This window comes from Chelon labrosus, assembly GCF_963514085.1.
Source record: "Chelon labrosus genome assembly, chromosome: 20".
Taxonomy (NCBI): Eukaryota; Metazoa; Chordata; class Actinopteri; order Mugiliformes; family Mugilidae; genus Chelon; species Chelon labrosus.
In genome coordinates this window covers 1,424,289-1,444,007 of record NC_140353.1, presented here as the reverse complement: position 1 = coordinate 1,444,007, position 19,719 = coordinate 1,424,289, and the positions used below count along the sequence as shown (strand labels likewise).

General features: G+C 44.1%; 1 protein-coding gene across 1 annotated transcript in view; it reads left to right on the top strand.

The window, feature by feature from the left end:
* kcnh5b (potassium voltage-gated channel, subfamily H (eag-related), member 5b) overlaps positions 1–19,719 on the top strand; it is a gene marked incomplete at both ends in the record, with an annotated part of 109,638 nt that overhangs the window by 41,626 nt on the left and 48,293 nt on the right. Inside the window, 2 exons of the mRNA XM_084568573.1 lie at positions 1,684–1,841; positions 3,658–3,926. Coding sequence (XP_084424699.1) covers positions 1,684–1,841; positions 3,658–3,926 — 427 coding nt within the window. The remainder of the gene's footprint in view (positions 1–1,683; positions 1,842–3,657; positions 3,927–19,719) is intronic.

The following is a 19,719-nucleotide window of genomic DNA, read 5'->3' as shown; positions in this document are numbered from 1 at the left end:
AGAAGAAGAAGAAAGAAAAGGAAGTAGAAGAACAATGTGAAGGAAGAAGAAGAAGAGAAAGTACAAAAAGGAGGAAGAAGGGTAAGAATGTAAAGGAAGAAGGAGAACAAAAGGAAGAAGAGGAAGAACGAAAAGTAAGAAGAAGAGGAAGAACAAAAAGGAAGAAGAAGAATAATGAAAAGGAAGTACAAGGGGAAGAATGAAAAGGAAGAAGAGGAAGAACAAAGAAGAAAAAGGAAGAAGAGGAAGAACGAAAGGGAAGAAGGAAGAAGAACAAGAATAAGGAAAAAGAAAAAAGAGGAAGAAAGAGTTTTTTCCTCCATCTTTGTCTACTGACTAATAGAGTAGAAGGATATCAGGATGTCACCAGGTCTCCAGCCTTTAAATTCATCTAATCTGATTGGTTGGAGGACTGTCCAGTTGATGTAGAGATATTTATTAAATCACGTCCCATAGGAGAATCGCCAGTCCTGATTGTCTAGAGCAGAAGGAGACGACCAAGATGTCTCCACGTCTCCAACGTCTCTGTCCACATAGATTCCATCTTGCTTCATCTTCTCTAACTCTAGATCATCTACATGTTCCTCCAGGTCATGGTAGAAGTCTCAGCTGTAACCAGGACGTAGAGTATCTGATGTTTTCTACATAAATGTGATTAACTAGAGTTTGATCTTAGTTTCCGTCTCATGACGACTGAGCTCCAGGTTTTCTTTGTCTCTTCGTGTACTTTGTGTTTTTTCGTCCCGGAGCCTTGTTCCTGTTTTCAGACGGACCTTTCTCCTCCAGACGCCTCGGCCCGACGCCTCGTCTCGTTTCCTCCGTCTCATTCACACTCGCTGGCGTGAACAGTGTGGCGTGTTGTTGACGCTGCAGGGCGTCTCTGGACCCCCTCTGTCCCGGGACTGAAGCTCAGCGTCTTTATCAGAGTCACAACCTGAGCAGGAGGAAGGTTAAATGAAATAAATAAAGCTGGTCTAACCTGAATTTAGATTATAGAGTTAGATTATAGAGTTTAATTTTGGATTATGGAGACAAAAATAATTTCCTGCAACATTATAGCAGCATCATAAATTATTTATCCATAATACTTTCAATCGTTAAATAAACATTTTGCTCCACATTGTTGGATCTAACAGTTTATCTATATAATATATAATTCTGCTAAAAGAAGCATCTCCTCGTTTCTCTCTAACTAGTATTTTCTCCTCATTTGTGTATTTCAAAGTATTTTCTGTGGTTTTCAGAGACGACCATGGAGGAGCTAATAATCTGAACTAAAACCAAGCTAATAAGCAGAGTGTTGTTTCCTCTACTCCCTCATTTATTTTCCTCTCTTGTGTAACTCTTATCTAACCGTATATAATATTTCTGACTAACTTCTTTTTTTTTAATTGCTGCTGTAGGCAACAGCAACTATAACTCTCTGTTTACTGTGGAATCTGTTTCTTTTATTACATTTAAATGTATTATTACAGATGCAACAGCGTGATAATGAGAAGTTTAGTGTTTGAGGGAAGAGACTGCGCTCCCTGACTCCTAATCAAATGACTAACTGGTGTTTGACTTGATGGCAGCATCAGCAAGCAGCACATAGATGGAGGTTTTTATTTGTAATAACTGATTTCCTTCACTCCTCCTCCTCCTCCTCCTCCTCCTCCGGTCTCCTCTCTCCTCTCTCCTCAGGGCATCAGCAGTCTGTTCAGCTCTCTTAAGGTGGTCCGCCTGCTGCGTCTGGGCCGGGTGGCCAGGAAGCTGGATCACTACCTGGAGTACGGTGCTGCTGTCCTGGTCCTGCTGGTCTGTGTGTTTGGGCTGGTGGCCCACTGGCTCGCCTGCATCTGGTACAGCACTTCTTTACTTGGGAACTTGATGATATGATAAACACATCCCCTCCTCACCCCTGTCTGTACAATACAAAGCATCTGAGGCTGTTCTGCTGACTGCTAGCTTTGCTTCGTTGCTGCCTCACATTATTGAGTGGTATGCTAATTTATCTGTGACCTACGGAGCAAAGGAGGAAGCGTTCCCTGCCACACGATGACATGAAATCTGTCATGGTTAGTGCAGAAAGTACCTGAAAATAAGTGGATATGATAGTGAAGCAGGAATCTGGAGTTCATTATGGGGCGTGTTTCAACCATAGACAGTATAAAGATGGACGGAGGAACAGCTCCTCTAAAGTGAAGCCAAAGCAAGTAGAGCTCCCCCTGGTGACTGGCTGCAGTATAGGTCATAAGCTCCACCCCCTCCATGTTAGTGGGCGGGACTTGGGCCAAACTAAAACACTAAAATACACGTCAAATATCAAGGATGGTTTCTGTCATTTTAAGTAGTTAATATAATGTTGATGAATGTTCAAGTGTCAATTTTTGGATACATTTTTTTGACGCTTTTTTTTAGAATGCGTCATACATATTTATATACAGTCTGTGTACTAAAACAAAACTTATCCAAAGAATTGACACTTGGACATCATCAACATCATATCAACATCAACATTATATTAACAGCAGAAATCATCCTTGACAATAAATTATTTGACGTGTATTTTAGTGTTTTAGTTTGGTCCAAGTCCCGCCCACTAATATGGAGGAGGTGGAGCTTATGACCTATACTGCAGCCAGTCACCAGGGGGAGCTCTACTTGCTTTGGCTTCACTTTAGAGGAGCTGTTCCTCCGTCCGTTCTCTATACTGTCTTTGATTTAATAGGTGACAGATAACTGTATTTTCCTTGTTTCCTCTAAGCTTATAGCTGCATTATTAATCATTTGGAGAACATTTAGATCAGGGGTGTCAAACTGATCCGTGAAAGGGCCATGTGGCTGCAGGTTTTCATTCCAACCATGCAGCACCCATGCAGTGGGTGTGGCTGGCAAGTTTTTGTTCCAATCAAGCAAGAGGACACCTGAAGTGACTGCGTGAAGGCAGTTCAGTTGATTGATTGAGCCATGTCAGGTGTGCTGCTGCATGGTTGGAATGAAAACCTGCAGCCACAGCGGCCCTTTCACGGATCAGTTTGACACCCCTGATTTAGATGTTTTTAACTTGGATTAAAATCTGCTGTAGTTTTGCTCCAAATTGCTTGTTCTGACAGTTTATTTATAAAAAATAAGCTTGAAAATAGTGATAAGTAGGGAAAAAGAAGCATCTTCTTGTTTCTCTCTAACTAGTTTTTGTTTTTAAGGTTTTCTCTGTTTTTGCAGATTTCCTCATTTGTGTTTTTCAAAAGTAGCCTGTGGTTTTTCAAAGATGACCACAAAGCGTTTTTTGATGGAGCTAATAGTCTGTATGGGAACTAAAAACAACATAATAAGCAGAGCGTTGTTTTCTTTACTCCCTCATTATTTTCCTCTCTTGTACAACAGGTGGTTTAATTCTACTCAACTTTGAGTCTATAGCACCTCACATACCGTAGCTCTTTGTCCATAATTACCAGCTTCCTGTTTTTAATACAATCTGTGAATCCTGCAAGGGGTATTCATGTTAAACATGCATTTAATTTAATTTCATTCTTAATCTGTTTTTCTTGTACTAGTGGTATTCAAGAGTTTTTTCTTTTATGTGCAATTGAGCTACTGTGACCAGGCAGTTTACCTTGTGGATGAATAAAGTCTATCTAAGTAAACTCACTGAGATGCTGATTTATTTCTAAACAGGTACAGCATCGGTGACTACGAGGTCATAGACGAGGCCACCAACACCATCAAAACGGACAGCTGGCTCTACCAGCTCGCCATCAGCATCAGGTCGCCTTACCGCTACAATGCCACTTCGGGCCAGCTGGAGGGCGGCCCCAACAAGGACTCCCTGTACATCACCTCGCTGTACTTCACCATGACCAGCTTGACCACCATCGGCTTCGGCAACATCGCCCCGACTACGGACGGGGAGAAGATCTTCTCTGTGGCCATGATGATGGTGGGATGTGAGTATGAGACACGATGCTGCTGCTGCTGCTTTCTGTTGGTGTTCTGGGGACCGGTCTGTCTCTGCTGTGGTGATGTTGGACGCCTCGGCTGGTGTCGCTCTGCTGCAGCTTTGAGTTTTAAAGACGTTTGAAGGAGCGACTCTGAGGGGATGCTGCCGCTGCTGCTGCTGAAGCTTTTCTATGTGTTGTTAAGACGGAGGTTGCTGTTTGATTGGTTGGTCAGTCCAGTGGTATCTCTAGTGAATTTGGAGGCCAGGTCACCTTGTTCTGTTCTTCATGTTTTTTTTTAGTTGTGATTTGTGTGTGTGTCCACCAATGAATGCCAGGTCCAGAAGTTTCCCAGTAGAACATTGAACTGTCACAAGATGGTTTAAATGTTATTGACTTCTCCTGGCAGTGGTCATAATGTTGTGGCTGATCAGAGTATGTGGCTTATTAAGACTTTTTTAACCTCATTTTCAACAATATGAACCCTTTCCAGTTTAAAATCTTTACTGATTTTTCTCCTGTTGCCTTTAAAAGTTCATCTATGTAGTTTTTGCACTCTTTTCACGCCAACTGCACATGCAGAACATAGCCCCCCCCCCCCCCCCCCCGTCCTGGTATAGTAGCAGAAACACATGTTGTTCGTGGGTGTTTCAGAGTCCCGGAATAATCAGCAGTATGTTGTTTTGTTCAGTTTTTTTTTGGGAGGATTCAACAAAGATGGAAGAGCTTTGATTTAATCGTCTGGTGTTTGCGGTGAAATTCTCTCCAACTGCTGTCACAGAGCGTTTACAAAACCATTTGACTGCTGAACAGAATATGTGAGTTAAATTATTGGAGGAGGTTATGAGGAAGGCTCTGCTCCTAGATAGATGCAGCAGAGTGGTGATGAATGCAGGAGATAACTGAACAGAATAACTGAATGCAGCATGAGGCGCGGTGAATAAACCGGGCTCCCTGAGGGTAATCAGAGGAACCATCTGAACAAATGACTCACAGATCAGATATTTATGGTTGACTGAGAGTCTACAAGTTATGGATCATCGTACGGTTCTGTATCAACAGCGCAGACAGTCGCCATCGGGCTTCATTACATCTTTTCCAAGTGCTCTTTATGACTTTTAGATTTTGTGCCTCGTTACTTCTCCATTGACCATGATCCACTCATCTCCTAAACTATCACTCAGTTGCTTTGGACATTGCCGTTGATTAAACATTGTTGTTTCTTGTTTGGCCACGAGATGTTTAATATGTCTTCAACCTGATTGGTGGTTCTGATCAGAGATGAACTGTTTCTATGAAGACTAAAGAAAAGGATGTGATGAGATATACGTGTTCACATCAAAACAGTAATCACTGTGAAGTTTATTGATGAAAAAGAGCATCACATCTACTGGAAATAGAACAGAAGAAGAAGAAGAAGGAAGAGGAGGAAGAGAAGGACAAATAGGAAGAATAAGAAGAAAGGAGTGGAGGAGGAAAAGAAGGAGATGATAATGGGGCTGAAGGCTGATGGTGCTGTAGGTGCTGTAGGTGCCAATGGTGCTGAAGGTACTGAAGGTGCTGTAGGTGCTGTAGGTGCTGAAGGTGCTGATGGTGCTGATGATGCTGATGGTGCTGATGGTGCTGTAGGTGCCGATGGTGCTGTAGGTGCCGATGGTGCTGTAGGTGCTGTAGGTGCCGATGGTGCTGAAGGTGCCGATGGTGCTGATGGTGCTGTAGGTGCTGATGGTCCTGTAGATGCTGATGGTGCTGATGATGCTGATGGTGCTGATGGTGCTGTAGGTGCCGATGGTGCTGTAGGTGCCGATGGTGCTGTAGGTGGTGTAGGTGCCGATGGTGCTGAAGGTGCCGATGGTGCTGATGGTGCTGTAGGTGCTGATGGTCCTGTAGATGCCGATGGTGCCGATGGTGCTGATGGTGCTGTAGGTGCCGATGGTCCTGTAGGTGCTGTAGGTGCCGATGGTGCTTGTGTACCATGTCTACATCCTGGTGCAAAAGTTATTTTCAGATCATCAATTATTAAACTATATGCACCGTCTGCAAAACTCAGAGCACATATTCTTACACTAGGTACTAAGTTTTCTTTTTTCAGAGCAACTACAAACAGAGTGGTTCTAGTGTTTATGTTAACCCAATATAATACCCAGTAATGGACTTTAGTTGTTGTCAGCCAACAGTTAAACTGCAGTGTTTTCTGTGATGAAGTATTTTAAATATTTACCTTTAATTCAAGTTTCTCTCACTGTTTGGTGGAATGCAGCGTCTAATGTGCAGTACAATATGGTGTTATACTCTAATACCTCCTCTAGTTCCTACATTAAACTCTAGTACTTATGTTATACTCTAGTACCTACATTATGCTCCTGTACCTTTAGGTTCTGCTTCTTCTTCATTTACCTGAACCTGGAATCTTCATCATGCTGGTAGCTGACTTTGCAATAGACAGACGAAAAATTAAAGATGGACAAAGAACTACAGACAGAAAGAAAGACAGACAAAATCAAGGCTTGATATCAATCAGTCAGATATTACAAGTACCAAAAGATCCATTTTTTAAGGAACGTTTTCCAGATATAACAAGATTCTGGTCTCATTTTGTTTTAATCGTGTTTAAGGCAGAAGAAACAAACTGTTCGTAAGTGTTCACTGTCGTTCGGTCGGTGTGAAGCTTCTTAATGAAACCTTAACCTTCAGTGTTGAAGGTTAAAGTCGTCCATTGTTCAGGCGAGGATCTGTCACACTCAGCAGATTACGGTGATTGATCGATCCGGCTGACAAACAGTACGTTCACTGTAGCATAATTAACCAAAGCAGAACGTTGTGTGACAAAGAGAATCAGGAAACTGGACTAAAAAAACGTCCTTGTAGATGTTTACGTGGCTCATACCGATGGAAGTACATCCATCAGATCAACAGAGACAGAGATCAGATTAGAAACAGATCGTCTGTCAGAGAGGGACGTCCGGGTCAAGTGCTGCATGTCATACCTTCCTCCTCCTCCTCTCCTTCATCTCCTCAACCTTAATCTCACATGACAAACACTCTCTGTTGGCGACAGGAGGCCAAGCTCCACACAGATGTCTTTCCTTGAAGGGACACGGCAGATTTATTGTCCCCAGCAGCTCCCGATTGGCCGACCTGACAAGTTTGGAGACGTTAACGCAGAGAGACAAGTCAACCAGTTAAAGGTGGAAGACGCTGGTTGTTGTTGAACGTCTCCAACCGGACATTTGATCCTGAGTGGACTCCATGGATTCTGTTTAGTCATTACTGGACATCCACATTCAGTTAGTTACTAACTGCTGTCTGTCCCACTTCAGTTTACACTTGATTTGACTTATTCTTCTTCTGGGATTTTTGGCAATTGGACGCTAGCCTACCAACATTAAAACAGAAGACGTTGTCGTCATCTTCCTCTTCTTCTTTTAATTCTTCTTCTTCCATTATTGGCAGCTTTGACGCCATCCAACCGCCATTAAAATCGAAGAAATTATCCTCTTTTCTTCTTTTTTTATCTACATTGTCTTCTTCTTCATCTTCTTCGTCTTCTTCTTCTGCTACTTCATTTTTGGCAGCTTTGACGCTAACCATTAAAACAGAAGAAGTGTTGTCTTCTTCTTGTTCTTCTCCGTCTTATTCGTCTTCTTCATTTCTTCTTTGTCTTCTTCTTCTTTGATTTTTGACAGCTTTGACGCTGGCCAGCCACCTTTGAAAGAGAAGAAGAAGAAGAAGTAGGTTTGATGCTACAGGGACATGGTTTCAGTTTATGGCAGACCTAAAACAAATAACTACAAACCGATGAAATCCTGTTATGCTTGCATCAGCCCTCATACTGAACGGGACATCCCTAAACAAGAAGGTTTACAAAAATGTGTGACTGGTGCTGTCTGTGTTGTACATTAGCTCAGCTGTACAAAACTACAGAGACCTCAGGGTGACGATCCTAAAAGGAAAAAGCAGCAGAAAGAAGGACGTAACTCTTTATTTTCTGACACACTTTTAAAAGCAGTATATAATAAGACGATACACTGCTGACTCTGAACCAGATCCTGAGTCGGCCTCATCCAATCTGACCATCCCTGCTCCTGTCCGTCCGCCTGTCGGCCTGAAAGTCAGTCTGTCGGTGTATTTGATGTCGTTTTAAATAGTAGACCTGGACTGAACCGGAGGACTGTGCGTGCTCAGACGTTTGAATGACTGTCAGTGGAAGAGAGGCCGATCTGTACGACTCCCTCCCAGCTGTCCTCCCACATTTCTTACACCCTGTTTGTCACGAGACGGTTCAGGATTAATGGGCCGCTTAAAAATATCTGCGACCATCAGCAGAGAGCCGAGCGGCTTTCCTCAAACCTCCCCGTTAGAAGGCTCGACGCGCCAGACGAGAACTCAGACATTTGACATTACAGCCCATAATCATATGCACTTACATGTAATTACAAAACAACATGAGCAGGTTTAAGCAGAATATTATTAACAGGCCACCTGCTGCATGTTTTAAATGCTGGACGCGATAAAAATGCAAGAGACAAAAGTAATCACAGATAATTTATGCAACAAGAACAAACAACAAAAGACTTGTCTGTCCAAAGCAGGGAATAAAGTCTCTGTAACATCTGGACTATTAACAGAACACCTAATTATCACCAGTAGAGTGTAGGCCTTCAAATCCATGTAATAAATTATTCTGCCAATGTAACATTGTTGATTTGTGTGGAATATGTTCATCCCTCAGTAATGGCAGCTCCTGTTACCACACATGTGGAAAAATGACCAAAAATGTCCAAACGTCAAAATGACTGTGGAAACAGCTTGTTTAGTGTCCGGCACTAATTAACGTCACTAACAGCTGAGTCAGAAAGTCTTGTTTTAGTTTCTAAAAAAACAAAAATGAATCTTCCCACCACAGCAGCGCAACCATCATGTTGTTTTTTACCGACCACAAACCAGTGAGAGAGATACTGTCACGATATGAGGCAAGGAATGAACGACCCAAATGCAGAATGCAAGATACGGGAGGAGGCAGGAACCGGGAAAAACAAAAGAACTTTAATGAAACTTGAAAAGGTGCTGTGATGATGAGCAGGTGAAGCAAGTCCAACCCTCAAGGTGGAATCCAAGAAGAACAAAAGACCAAGGTGCATGAAACCCAGAGAACATGAGCAGGAAAACACATCTAACCAAATATTTGACCAAAACATAAGCAGCAGAACTGTCACTGGGACAGTCCAGATGCTGCAAACAACAATTTAGACTCGGAGAGTTCAGGAGGACCACCTGGAGGCAGACGAGACAGGAGAGCCAGATGTGGCGGTCAGCCTGAAGGCACACCAGGCTGGAGGCTGACAGCGAAGGCAAAAAACTGAGGAGGGTTGGCTGGAGGCTGATAGAAACTCAATACTGGTTGGAGGCTGGCTGCAAAGGCAAAGAAACTTAGGAGGTATGGCAGGAGGCTGGCAAAGATGCAAAGAAACTCAGGTTTGGTTGGAGGCTGGTGGCAAGGGTGTAGCTCAGGAGGAGTTGGCCGACCCTAGAGCTGAAAAATCAGCCAAAGCAACTTTTAGGAGATCAATAACACAGCTGACTTTCACGTTACAGTTAAATCACACTCAACACTATGTAAGCTAATTAATGACGGAGTAAAATAAAAACGATTTTTTCTAATTACTCCGAATCAGTCTGAACTCTGTAGTCAATAGCACCATTAGGTTAAAGTTATAATATGAATAGATTTAACGTCCAGACAGAAAATATTAGAATAAAAGATTAAAATATATGATGATGATTTGGTGCTAATTAAACCAAAGGAATAAAAGTTTTAAAGATTCACTGAAGGAACACTTGACTGCAGCAGCCTGAGTCTATTTCACATAAAGCTGAGGTTTTATCGATCGTCTGATTTTCAGTAGCTCCAGCTGAATCATCGCTGTTGTGTTGTTCACAGCCTTTGAAGAGTCTCTCAAACATTCATCGAGCAGCAGAAGTGACTTGATGTAAAGGGACACTGTTCTTTTTCATATTTCTTTGATGCTGTAAAGTCAGCAACACAAATGCCAAAGGCGCATGGAAACACTGGTGCAGCCCTTGTGCTTCTGCCCATGCAGCACTATTGAAGCACTCTGTACTGTTGCACGCAATTATACAGCAAGCAGTGGAGCTACTGGAGACTGCTGCATTAATTATTCTACGTACAATTTAGATAAAGCATCACGACTTGAACTGATGCTCAGGATTCATATAATAACTTAGAATTAAAGGATAATAACTTATAATTTAACTACAACATTCAACATTAATGCAATAAAAACTGACTGCAACAGATGTGCAGCATCAGAGACCCTGACCCTGTTCACATGTTTTGCATCTGAGACATCTTGCCACGTCTTTAAAGAGGCCGTTGTGTCCGGTTTATATCCCGTGGTCTTTCTGCAGAGTCGTGACAAGAACTGACTCTACATTTGCTTCATCTGACAGCAACTACTTCAGAACAACTACGAAAAAAGGCTTCATTCTCACATGGAAGGACACCAGAGTGGAACTTCTGCTCCTTCACACCGATGTTGTTATGAAAATATATCTTCTAGTCTGACTGAAATCATTCTGATTAGAGGTTCCAACTGGTTTGCCCCAAAAACAACAGTCTCTGTAGAACTTTATTGACAAATTACTGCTGTGGTGCATCACATCTGCTGGAAATACGACAGAAGAGAGAGGAAGGAGGAGGAGGAAGAAGGAGGAAGTGTTCCAAATGGACCTTAAAGGGATATTTTTCGCCTTTTTATTGTTCTTATCGACATGAGAGTAGACACATTTGCTGCTTTATGCTATTATTATTATTATTGCAACCATTATTATTGTATTTACTACAACCACACTTCAGATTCTGCTTGCTTTCCACAGCGTTTCTGCTGCTTTGATCACTTCCTGATTTACAAAACCTCACTTTGCAGAACAATTAAACGATTTGTTAAAGGAATGTGCATGAACAGCCTCCAGTATTTTTATGTTTGAGTAAGGAGAAGTTTTTATCAAATACTTTTTCAGTTCGTGAATGAAAGCCACTAGACCACCGAAAAACTTCACTGAAGAAACTAAGATAACACTTTCAGACGGATTCACTTTGATTCTCAGCTTTTAGTGAAGTTAATTAGTGTCAAACACAAAACAAGCTGTTTCCGGGGTCAAGAGATTCTCATCACTGCCTTGATTTTCTCTCGTCTGTCGTGCGTTCAGTCGAGCGAGCGTTGGTACATCCTCCTCGTTATCTTAACTGATTAAAATCAACAAGATTCCCATTTGACGGCAACACTTTGTTAAAGCTTCCTCCGAGGACGTCTGTTTAAAGGTTTGATTGTGGAGGGGGTGGAAGAGCTTTTTTGGCAGTTTCTCCTCTTTCTGAGCTGCCTCTAACATGCACTTAAGGAATAACTGTGATTGTGCAGTGATTGCCGTCTGAAAAGCGTTGCGTAAGCCTTGTGTGAGACCAAACTGAAACTCCTCTGTCTGACTCCTGTAATCTTCCACCCCCAGCTGACACTGCCACTTAGTGCGTTCTTGTTCTTGACACTAAAGACAGCCAACGGAAAAGGTCGCGGAGAAAAAAAATAAAATACGTGGCTCCGAATCAAGTGGGACTTATTGGAGATACCCAGAGAGTGTAATCAAGCCTCTTCGGTGTTAGCATTAGCTCTCGTAGGTGGTCATCAAATCTAATTGTCTCAGAGAGATGATTTCCCTTTCTGACAGAGTTGGCGGAGAGAAAACAAATCGCCAGCCGCGGCGTCAGTGACGCGCCCGGCCGAGTCTTTTCAGGATACAGAAAAGAAAAGGTGTGAAAGTGATTTAATAGGACTCGTGGATCAGAGAGGTGAGGGAGGGTTAAGACCACAGAGCGATGAGAAAGAGCTGCTGTAATCCTTCCTTCTGGCTCTGCAGAGAATCTTTACCTGCAGAAAAAACAGTGTAGCGCCTTGTAGAGGCTGGGTGGTGTTTTTAATGAACTCTTCCACTGTGAAGAGGCGGCTTCACTTTCTAACAAAGTAAATGACCTTTATGCAAAGTAAATTAAATTAATTTTTAATCTGTCAGAGAATATTAAACCGCATTGAAATGATCTGTTTCACACCGTTAATAAAGATCATTTCAAGAAAAACTGCAGAGGAAGCGATTCATCTCGCTTCTTCTGAGGAAAACACCAGATTAAATTCCTTGGCTGGATGAGTGTTTTCATGCAGAGTGAAGAGGAAAGCAGGGCAAGCCCTGATAAGAGAGGAGGGGGAGGTGGTGGTGGGATGGGATGGGATGGGATGAGATGGGACTGCCAGGAAAATGAGGCTCACTTGACAGGCTCCAGCTCGAAGGGAATAATGGGAATTACCTGGGCTCAAAACGGTTTGGCGGCGCCAGCGATGCACGCAACCGGGCGGAAGGATGTGGCTGATTTGGCCCGAGGAGCCCGGCATGATGCCTGTGACTCCTAAGTGGAAGAGACTTACCAGACTCGGCAGGAGAGGGAAAAAAACACAAAGAAGAGGTGTGAGGGTGTCAAGAGATGAAAGGGAAGAAAGGAATGGTGAGGACCAGCGCAGAGGAACGATCTCCCCTTTGACGCTCGCGCCCTCATCTGAAAACTTCTCTTCTGGAGCAACGAAGCTGCTTCCAATCCCAGGATGAGTTTGGGTTTCACTGAGTGGATTGGAAGTTCTCCTCACCCCCCCAGTCCCACCTATCCTGCTCTCCACAGAGGCCTGCGGGGGAGGAGAGAGGATGGAGGTTGATGAAAATGATGCTGAGAGATGGGGAATAAGATGATGGAGCTGGAGGGGAGGGAGAAGTGGGCGGCAATGAAAAGAGAGCGGATGATAAAGGAGGAAGGAAAAGAGGAGGAAGCAGCTGGGAGTGTCGTTCTCTCCTCTGGCCTCTCAGCTGGGATGAGCTGATTAGTTTGGAAAGCGAGAGACAAACACAAACACTTAGAAAGAATTGCATTGGCCTCCTGCTCTTGGTCTTTATGTCACTTTTTCCTCTCCTCTCATTTACCCTCTCTCTCTCTCTCTCTCTCTCTCTCTCTCTCTCTCTCTCTCTTTATTCCTCTCATCTCCTCGTTCCTCCTCGTTCCTCCCACCCAACATTCCTTCATTATATCAGCCCGTCCTCTTCCTCTTCTTCTCCCTCTGACTCATCAGGGTTTGGGATTAATCTGTGAAAGATTAAGTGGCCGAATACTGGAGACAGTCTGCCCCCACAATCAAATCCAATCAGTTTATCACTTCCTCCGTGGAGATCGAGCTTCCTGCCTGATTGTGGTTTGATAATTCTAAGAAAGAAAGAAAGGGAGGAAGGAAAGAAGGAAGGAGGGAAGGAAGGGAGGAAGAGAGGAAGCAAGAAAGGACAGAGGGGGAAGGAAGGAAGGAATTAAGGAAGCGAGGGAGGAAGGAAGTACGGAAGGAATGGAGGAAGGAAGGAAGGAAGAAAGGGTGGAGGGAAGGAAGGAACGACAGAGGGAAGAACAAAAGGATGTAAGGAAGAAAGGAAGTGAAGAAGGAAGAAAGAAAGGACGGAGGGAAGTAAGAGAGGAAGGAAGAGGAAAGAATGGAGGGAGGAAAGGGGAAAGGAAGGATGGAGGGAAGTAAGAAAGGAACGAAGGAAGGGAGGACGGAGGGAAGGAAGGATGGAGGGAGGAAGGGAGGAGGGATGAAGGGAGGAAGAGAGGAAGGATGAAAGGACAGAGGGAGGAAGGAAGGAAGGAATTAAGGAAGCGGGGGAGGAAGGAAATAAGGAAGGAATGGAGTGAGGAAGGAAGGAAGAAAGAAAGGGTGGAGGGAAGGAAGGAAGGTTAGCGGGAAGAACGAAAGGATGTAAGGAAGAAAGGGCAAAGAGAAGAAGAAAGGAATTGAGGAAGAAAGGGAGGGTGGGAAGGAAGGAAAGAAGGACAGAGGGAAGAAAGAAAGGAAGGAAGGAAGGAGGAAGGAAGGCTGGAGGGAGGATACCGCTGGATCAGAACCATGAACAGCTGGTTGTTGACTTGGAGACATGATCCAGATTTTGGAACAAGATGGAAAGACTCTCACATGTTAGATTAATATGTATTTATTTATTCATCTCGATCCTGACAATAGTTATATTAAAACATTAGTTTCCATATGTGAGCTTAACTTTGCACTGATTGGTTGCAGTGATTGGTTGCAGTAACCTTGTGCAGTCGTTCGTCAGTAACTTCAGACGTTCATGACGCTGGCTGATTCCTCTCTCTGACCTCTACACTTTACCTTCTTCTCTTTCATGCCATCGTCTCCTCTGCAGCTCCAGAAAGTCACGGTCTTATCTGTAACAGAACGCCGGCCGTGGCAGAGGGAGGCTACCGGCCAGTACCCTGAATAAGACTTTTAAAAAGGCCGGGGTCATTTTCATGCTTGCTTTGCAGTGTTTTCACCTCAGGGGTCCTCAAGGAAAACGCTTCATCAAACAAAGATCTCGTCATTGAGACGCTGCTAGCCATAGTTATTCCCTCCATAAATCTGCTTCAACAATCCAACAGAAAAGACATCCGGGGTCATCACACAGCCTCCAGGAACACGTACAGTTAAACAGAGTGCTTATTAGCCAAAAAAAGACGTTATTTCTGTCTTTATTTAAACAAAATGTGGAACCAAGGTACCAAGGTTATCATCAAATATTAGGTAGATGGTCATAATATTATGCTTGATCAGTGTACGTCCATGCTGAGCACGCTCAATTAGGTGGTCCCTGCAGGTGCCCTACCTCCTGTCTGTTCCAGGTCATTATTCAGGACCCATGGACTGACTCTGACTCGTGGAGTCAGTGTTGAGCTCCTTTAAGACGTCAGACTGACAGCTCCTGTTGTAGAGGTTGTGGTTTGTGTCTGATTAAAAACTTTTGTGTAAATGTTCTCACCTCCTTTTGTTTCTTCAAAAACCCATTTCCTGGAAGGATCGACTGACATGAGCGTTAATGAACCGACTCTGCAGCTTTCACAGCTCCCACTCTCTCTCGTACAGCCCGACACGCTGATCTGACCTCGGCAGGAAATTAACTTAACCTGCTGACAACAGATCACACGCCGCTGATCCTCAGACCGGAGGAGGACAGGTATCAGCTGTCAGGTAGATGTGGACGTCTCCTCAGCCCCCTCAGACGGACGGAGGATTGTCAGAAAAGACCGTCGTCCAGAAATTTAACAGCAGAATAAAAGTGAAACCTCTCTCAGTCCTGATCTGCTTCACTTAACTTGTTGACATGGCAACCGTACAAGGAGCAAGGGCTCACGCTGTGAGGGTAAATTGCGACTCCTTTTGTTATTACTTCAGTGAAAGGACCATGTGCTTCTTCACAGCAGAGGTCTCCGGGAGTTCAGATCTTATGAAACATTTTGAGGTTGCACCCAAACAAGACGAGACTTACAGAGTTACTGAAAAGTTCAAGGGTCTGGATATTCAGCCTCTGTAGTTTACACATTCATTTAGAGCACACACAAGGAGTTGGGTGCCTTGTTCATGGGCACTTCGGCTGTGTATGATGGGTAGCCACTAGCCACTCCCTGAGCGACGCCTACTGGACACTTTGCACGAGTGGTGCCTCCACCAGGACGCCTGGACAAGGAAGAAACACCCAGTGACTCAAGGAAACAACCCTAATGATGTGTCCATGGTTCTGCAGCAGAACATCCTCACGTAGTTCTTGTTGTCAGTCCTGGAAATTGAATCCTTGGTCCCAGGCCTGTTTCTGTAAACATGACGAGATTGGAGATTGGTGGGAAAAATGAATTAGAAACGGGGTGCAGGATGAGATCAGACCTGATTTCAGTTGCTATCATCAATCATTCATTCATCTTCTGTAACCGCTTGTCATCTGAAGGGTCGCAGGGGGGCTGGATCCTATCCCAGCTGTCACTGGGTGAGAGGTGGGGTACACCCTGGACATGTCATGTTCCTCCTTACGAACATGCCTTTGGACGGTGGGAGGAAGCTGGAGTACCTGGAGAGAACTCTTGCAGACACAGGGAGAACATGCAAACTCCACACACACATGGATTAGAACCCAGAGTCGTCAGTGCTACCCACTAGAGGAACTCCACGTCGCTCAAATGATGATTGACCCAGCAGATCTTTGCAGGAGCAGAATCAGTTCCCAACAGAGAGACTCCAGAACAACTTTCCTTCACAAAGGAAGTTGGTGTGGCTTCCAGGCGAGGGGCAGAAGATCAATGCAACCCCAACTGTATGTGATGTTTCTGAACACAAACAGAAAAGGAAATGATGTGTGGTTGGTCTGTTGGCAGCTGCTGTGTTCAGGGATTGTCTGTCTGCAGAGCAGGAAGATGAATTGTGTGAGATTCCTGCGGGGTGGGAGTCAGTTTCACTATTCATCACTGGACTGAAGGAAAAAAAAGATCAGAAATCATAATAACAGTAGGTTGGTGTTGATGTATGAAGACACGGTTCTAAAATAATTAAAGACTATTTTGTTTGGACATAATGCCTGTCTGGAATGGGACGGGGTGAAAGTCCACTGCTGTGTTTTACTTCTATTACAGAGTTCAGTTACAGAGATGAGGACAATAAGTCACATATTCAAACGAGACAAAACATCCTCATGCATCTAGTAAAGAGACGTGTGGAGTACAAGGAGAAACCTGTGCAGGCCTGATTGCTGGGGCTCAATCAGAAGAAAGTCTGTCTGTGTGTTCCTGTTGTTAGGTGTTATTGTTCAGGCCCCTGCTCACCTGCAGCGCTGCAACAAATAATCATTTAGTTGTAGCTGTAGTCTCTGTGGTGCGTTCAAATGCATTTATTTGATCCAGACAGGAGATAAGGGGCGACGTCAAACTTTCTGGTTCTTTGATGTTGTGCAGGCCAACGCTGAGCTTTCTGATGGTTTTACATTTAATTCAGCCTCTGTGGATCATCCCACTGATACTTGATCAGTTTGGGATCTAGTGAATTTGGAGGCCAGGTCAACATCACCTGGTCTAGAATCACCAATGAACCTAACCAGCATGTCTTTGGACAGTGGGAGGAAGCTGGAGAACCTGGAGAGAACCCATGCAGACACAGGGAGAACATGCACCTTCTTGCTGTGAGGCATCAGTGCTATCAGTGCATTGTGGTTGGTAAATTTCTGTGTTAGAGGGAGGCTTCATATTCAGTGTTGCAGAATATTGAAGCTCGTTCACAGCCAGAGTGCTCTCAGTAAAAACATTACCGGCGATGAATTTCACAACTTTACACTAGAGCTCGGCCATAAATAATAAATATCGGTTTCATCTGCTTTACGTGTGCTGAGCTGATCGCCCAGGGGTTTGGTTTTGTAGTGATTCACGCCCCATTTCCATAATTATCACCAGTTGTGATCGTGCTCCTGACGAATCTCTTTCCTGCTCATTCATAATGAACCCAATCTCCTGAACGCTCCCTCAGTGAAAAAGCCTCTCCAGGAGGAGATCACTCCTATTTTTATTCTAATTTTTTAATTTCTGCTCTTGTAATTTATGCCGGAGCCAAAAGTGTGAAGCCTGCTGTTGAGGCGAGGGGAGGGTCTGGGGATAATTGAATCAAGCAGGTGGCAGGCGTGATAGATCGGTCCTCCTCAAGTGTAAGAGCTGACGGTGAGAAAAAAGTCTCCGAGCAGAGAGGCCGTCACAGTCACTCTGTTCCTGTCTCACCTGCTGATCCGAGTCACTACAGTTAAAATGCTGCTTCGCTGAGCAGAGAGTGAGAATAATGTGCTCAAGTGTTGGAGCCCCCGACATCGTCTGCTAACTACAGTCAGCGTGACCTCGGATCCTCCCCGAGCCACAAAGCCCGACCGTCTGAGCCAAAGTCAGACAAAAGCAGGAGCTGGAAGGTCAATCAATGTCTGCTGCAGGTGTCATCTGATGCCTCTGTGCAGGGCAGGCCGCCGTCTGATGAAGGTCTAATCTAAGAGATGCAGGTCTTTACAGCTGCACACACTGTTTGCACGAGGCCGGGCCATGGACTCTGAGTCTGGGTTTAACTTTGAGGTTGCTGAAGATTAGGAGATCAGGCGTCGGCTCTTAAATGGTACGACCCAGCTCTGCAAGGGAAATCAGGAAGCAACAACCTGAAAGCAAGACCAACTTCCTTACCTATCCAAAAAAACCTTAAAGAAAGGATTTGCTTCTTGAAGACGTTTCATCAGTAGCTTCTTCAGTTCTAAGGGACTGGTGGGAGGTTTAAATAGGAACATCTGTGGGTGTAACCCATCAGAAACTTGCTCGACTAGTGTCTGTTAATGACCAGAACTTCTTCACCTACAATGTTTTCATTTTTATAGCACTGCTTTAGTCAATATGAATTGTAAGGAAGGCTAACTACTTAGCTCTCTGGAGTTTTGCGGCCTTTGACCGTGCATGCATGGAGAGATCTATCAATCCGTCTTTGTATTGTACGTCAACCAAGTGTGAAATGCTGAAGTGAGGGTAGATGGTAGACTAAGATCTAAAACATTTGAAGGGCACGTGATCTACCTGTACGAGCTTTACAATCTACAGGTCGATCGATTGGGATCGGCGTACTGGGCACCCCTGGTCTGGAGTCTCTCCATTGGGAGTTGATTATGTTGTTTCCCATGATTGTAACTGATTGTTGTTTTGAACCTGTTTTCTTTACCCCTCTAGGAATCTATTTTCTGGTTCTTGTTCTAGTTCTAGGAGCTAATTTGAACTACTTAGAAGTTCTAGAAACTAATCGACAAATTTGAAGTGTGTGGGCAGTGACGGTCTGACTGAAGACTGTGGAGCTGCATTAAGGATGAAAGTATCAAGAGTTATTGACCACTGACTGTAAATAAAGATGGATGGATGAACCCTCCATGTTTCCTGTAGAGCGGTTCTGAAACTACTGGCCTTGAAGGGTTTCTGGAAGAGGTTTCATCTTTAGTTCTAGTTCTTGCTACTTGCACCTAGCTATTTAGAAGCTAGCTCTAGGAACTAGTCTGGTTGCTCTTGTTTCATCTTGTTTTTAATGGGTAGACTCTGACCTGAATGACCAAGAACCTTCACAGACATAAAGTTCCAATGAATGGAACTCTATCGACCCATTGATTCATGGAGACTCCAGTCTCAAGGCGTGAACGTGGGTGGGGTTTTCCAGTTTCCAGTTTGACTCTTTGTAACCATGTCTCCAGCCAGTCCAGTTGTCCTTGTTTCAGCTTTGTTGTTTGGCTACACCTTGACCTGGATGACTGCCTGATGACAGATCCATCAGAGAAGGATGAACCCTCTCAGACATCACCCACATGTTTCCTGAAGTTGTGAAGCTCAGCGTGGCCTCTCTGATCCTCTCCATCTTGGCAGTGCCTGACTCCACCTGACTCCCAGCTAATTCATCTTTGGTCAAAGAGGTGGAGCACACAGCGGCGGTACAGTTGTCACGAGTGGATTAGCTACAGAGACCGAAACCTCATTATGTGAAGTAACTACTACTATGAGACACTGCAGGTCAAAGGGCCATGTGACGAGAACACATAATGGATGACATGGGACTAATTATCTCCACATCATAAATAGCCTTCTATGCCAATTAGCTGGTGTGTTTGTGTGAGTACAGTGATGAAATGAGCTGCAAACATAAAACTTAAAGCTGTTTTTCTGAGTAAATCTTCTTAAAGCATCTTAGATCTCGAGCCAATAAAACCTAAATCAGCTGCATGGCTCGACACCTCCAGAGTGAATGGAGATAATATTTGTTTTGTTAAACCAGGGGAACTGACCCTTTCCACCTCGTTTCATCTGTTCACATCACAACCTGACTCCCTGACCCACCAC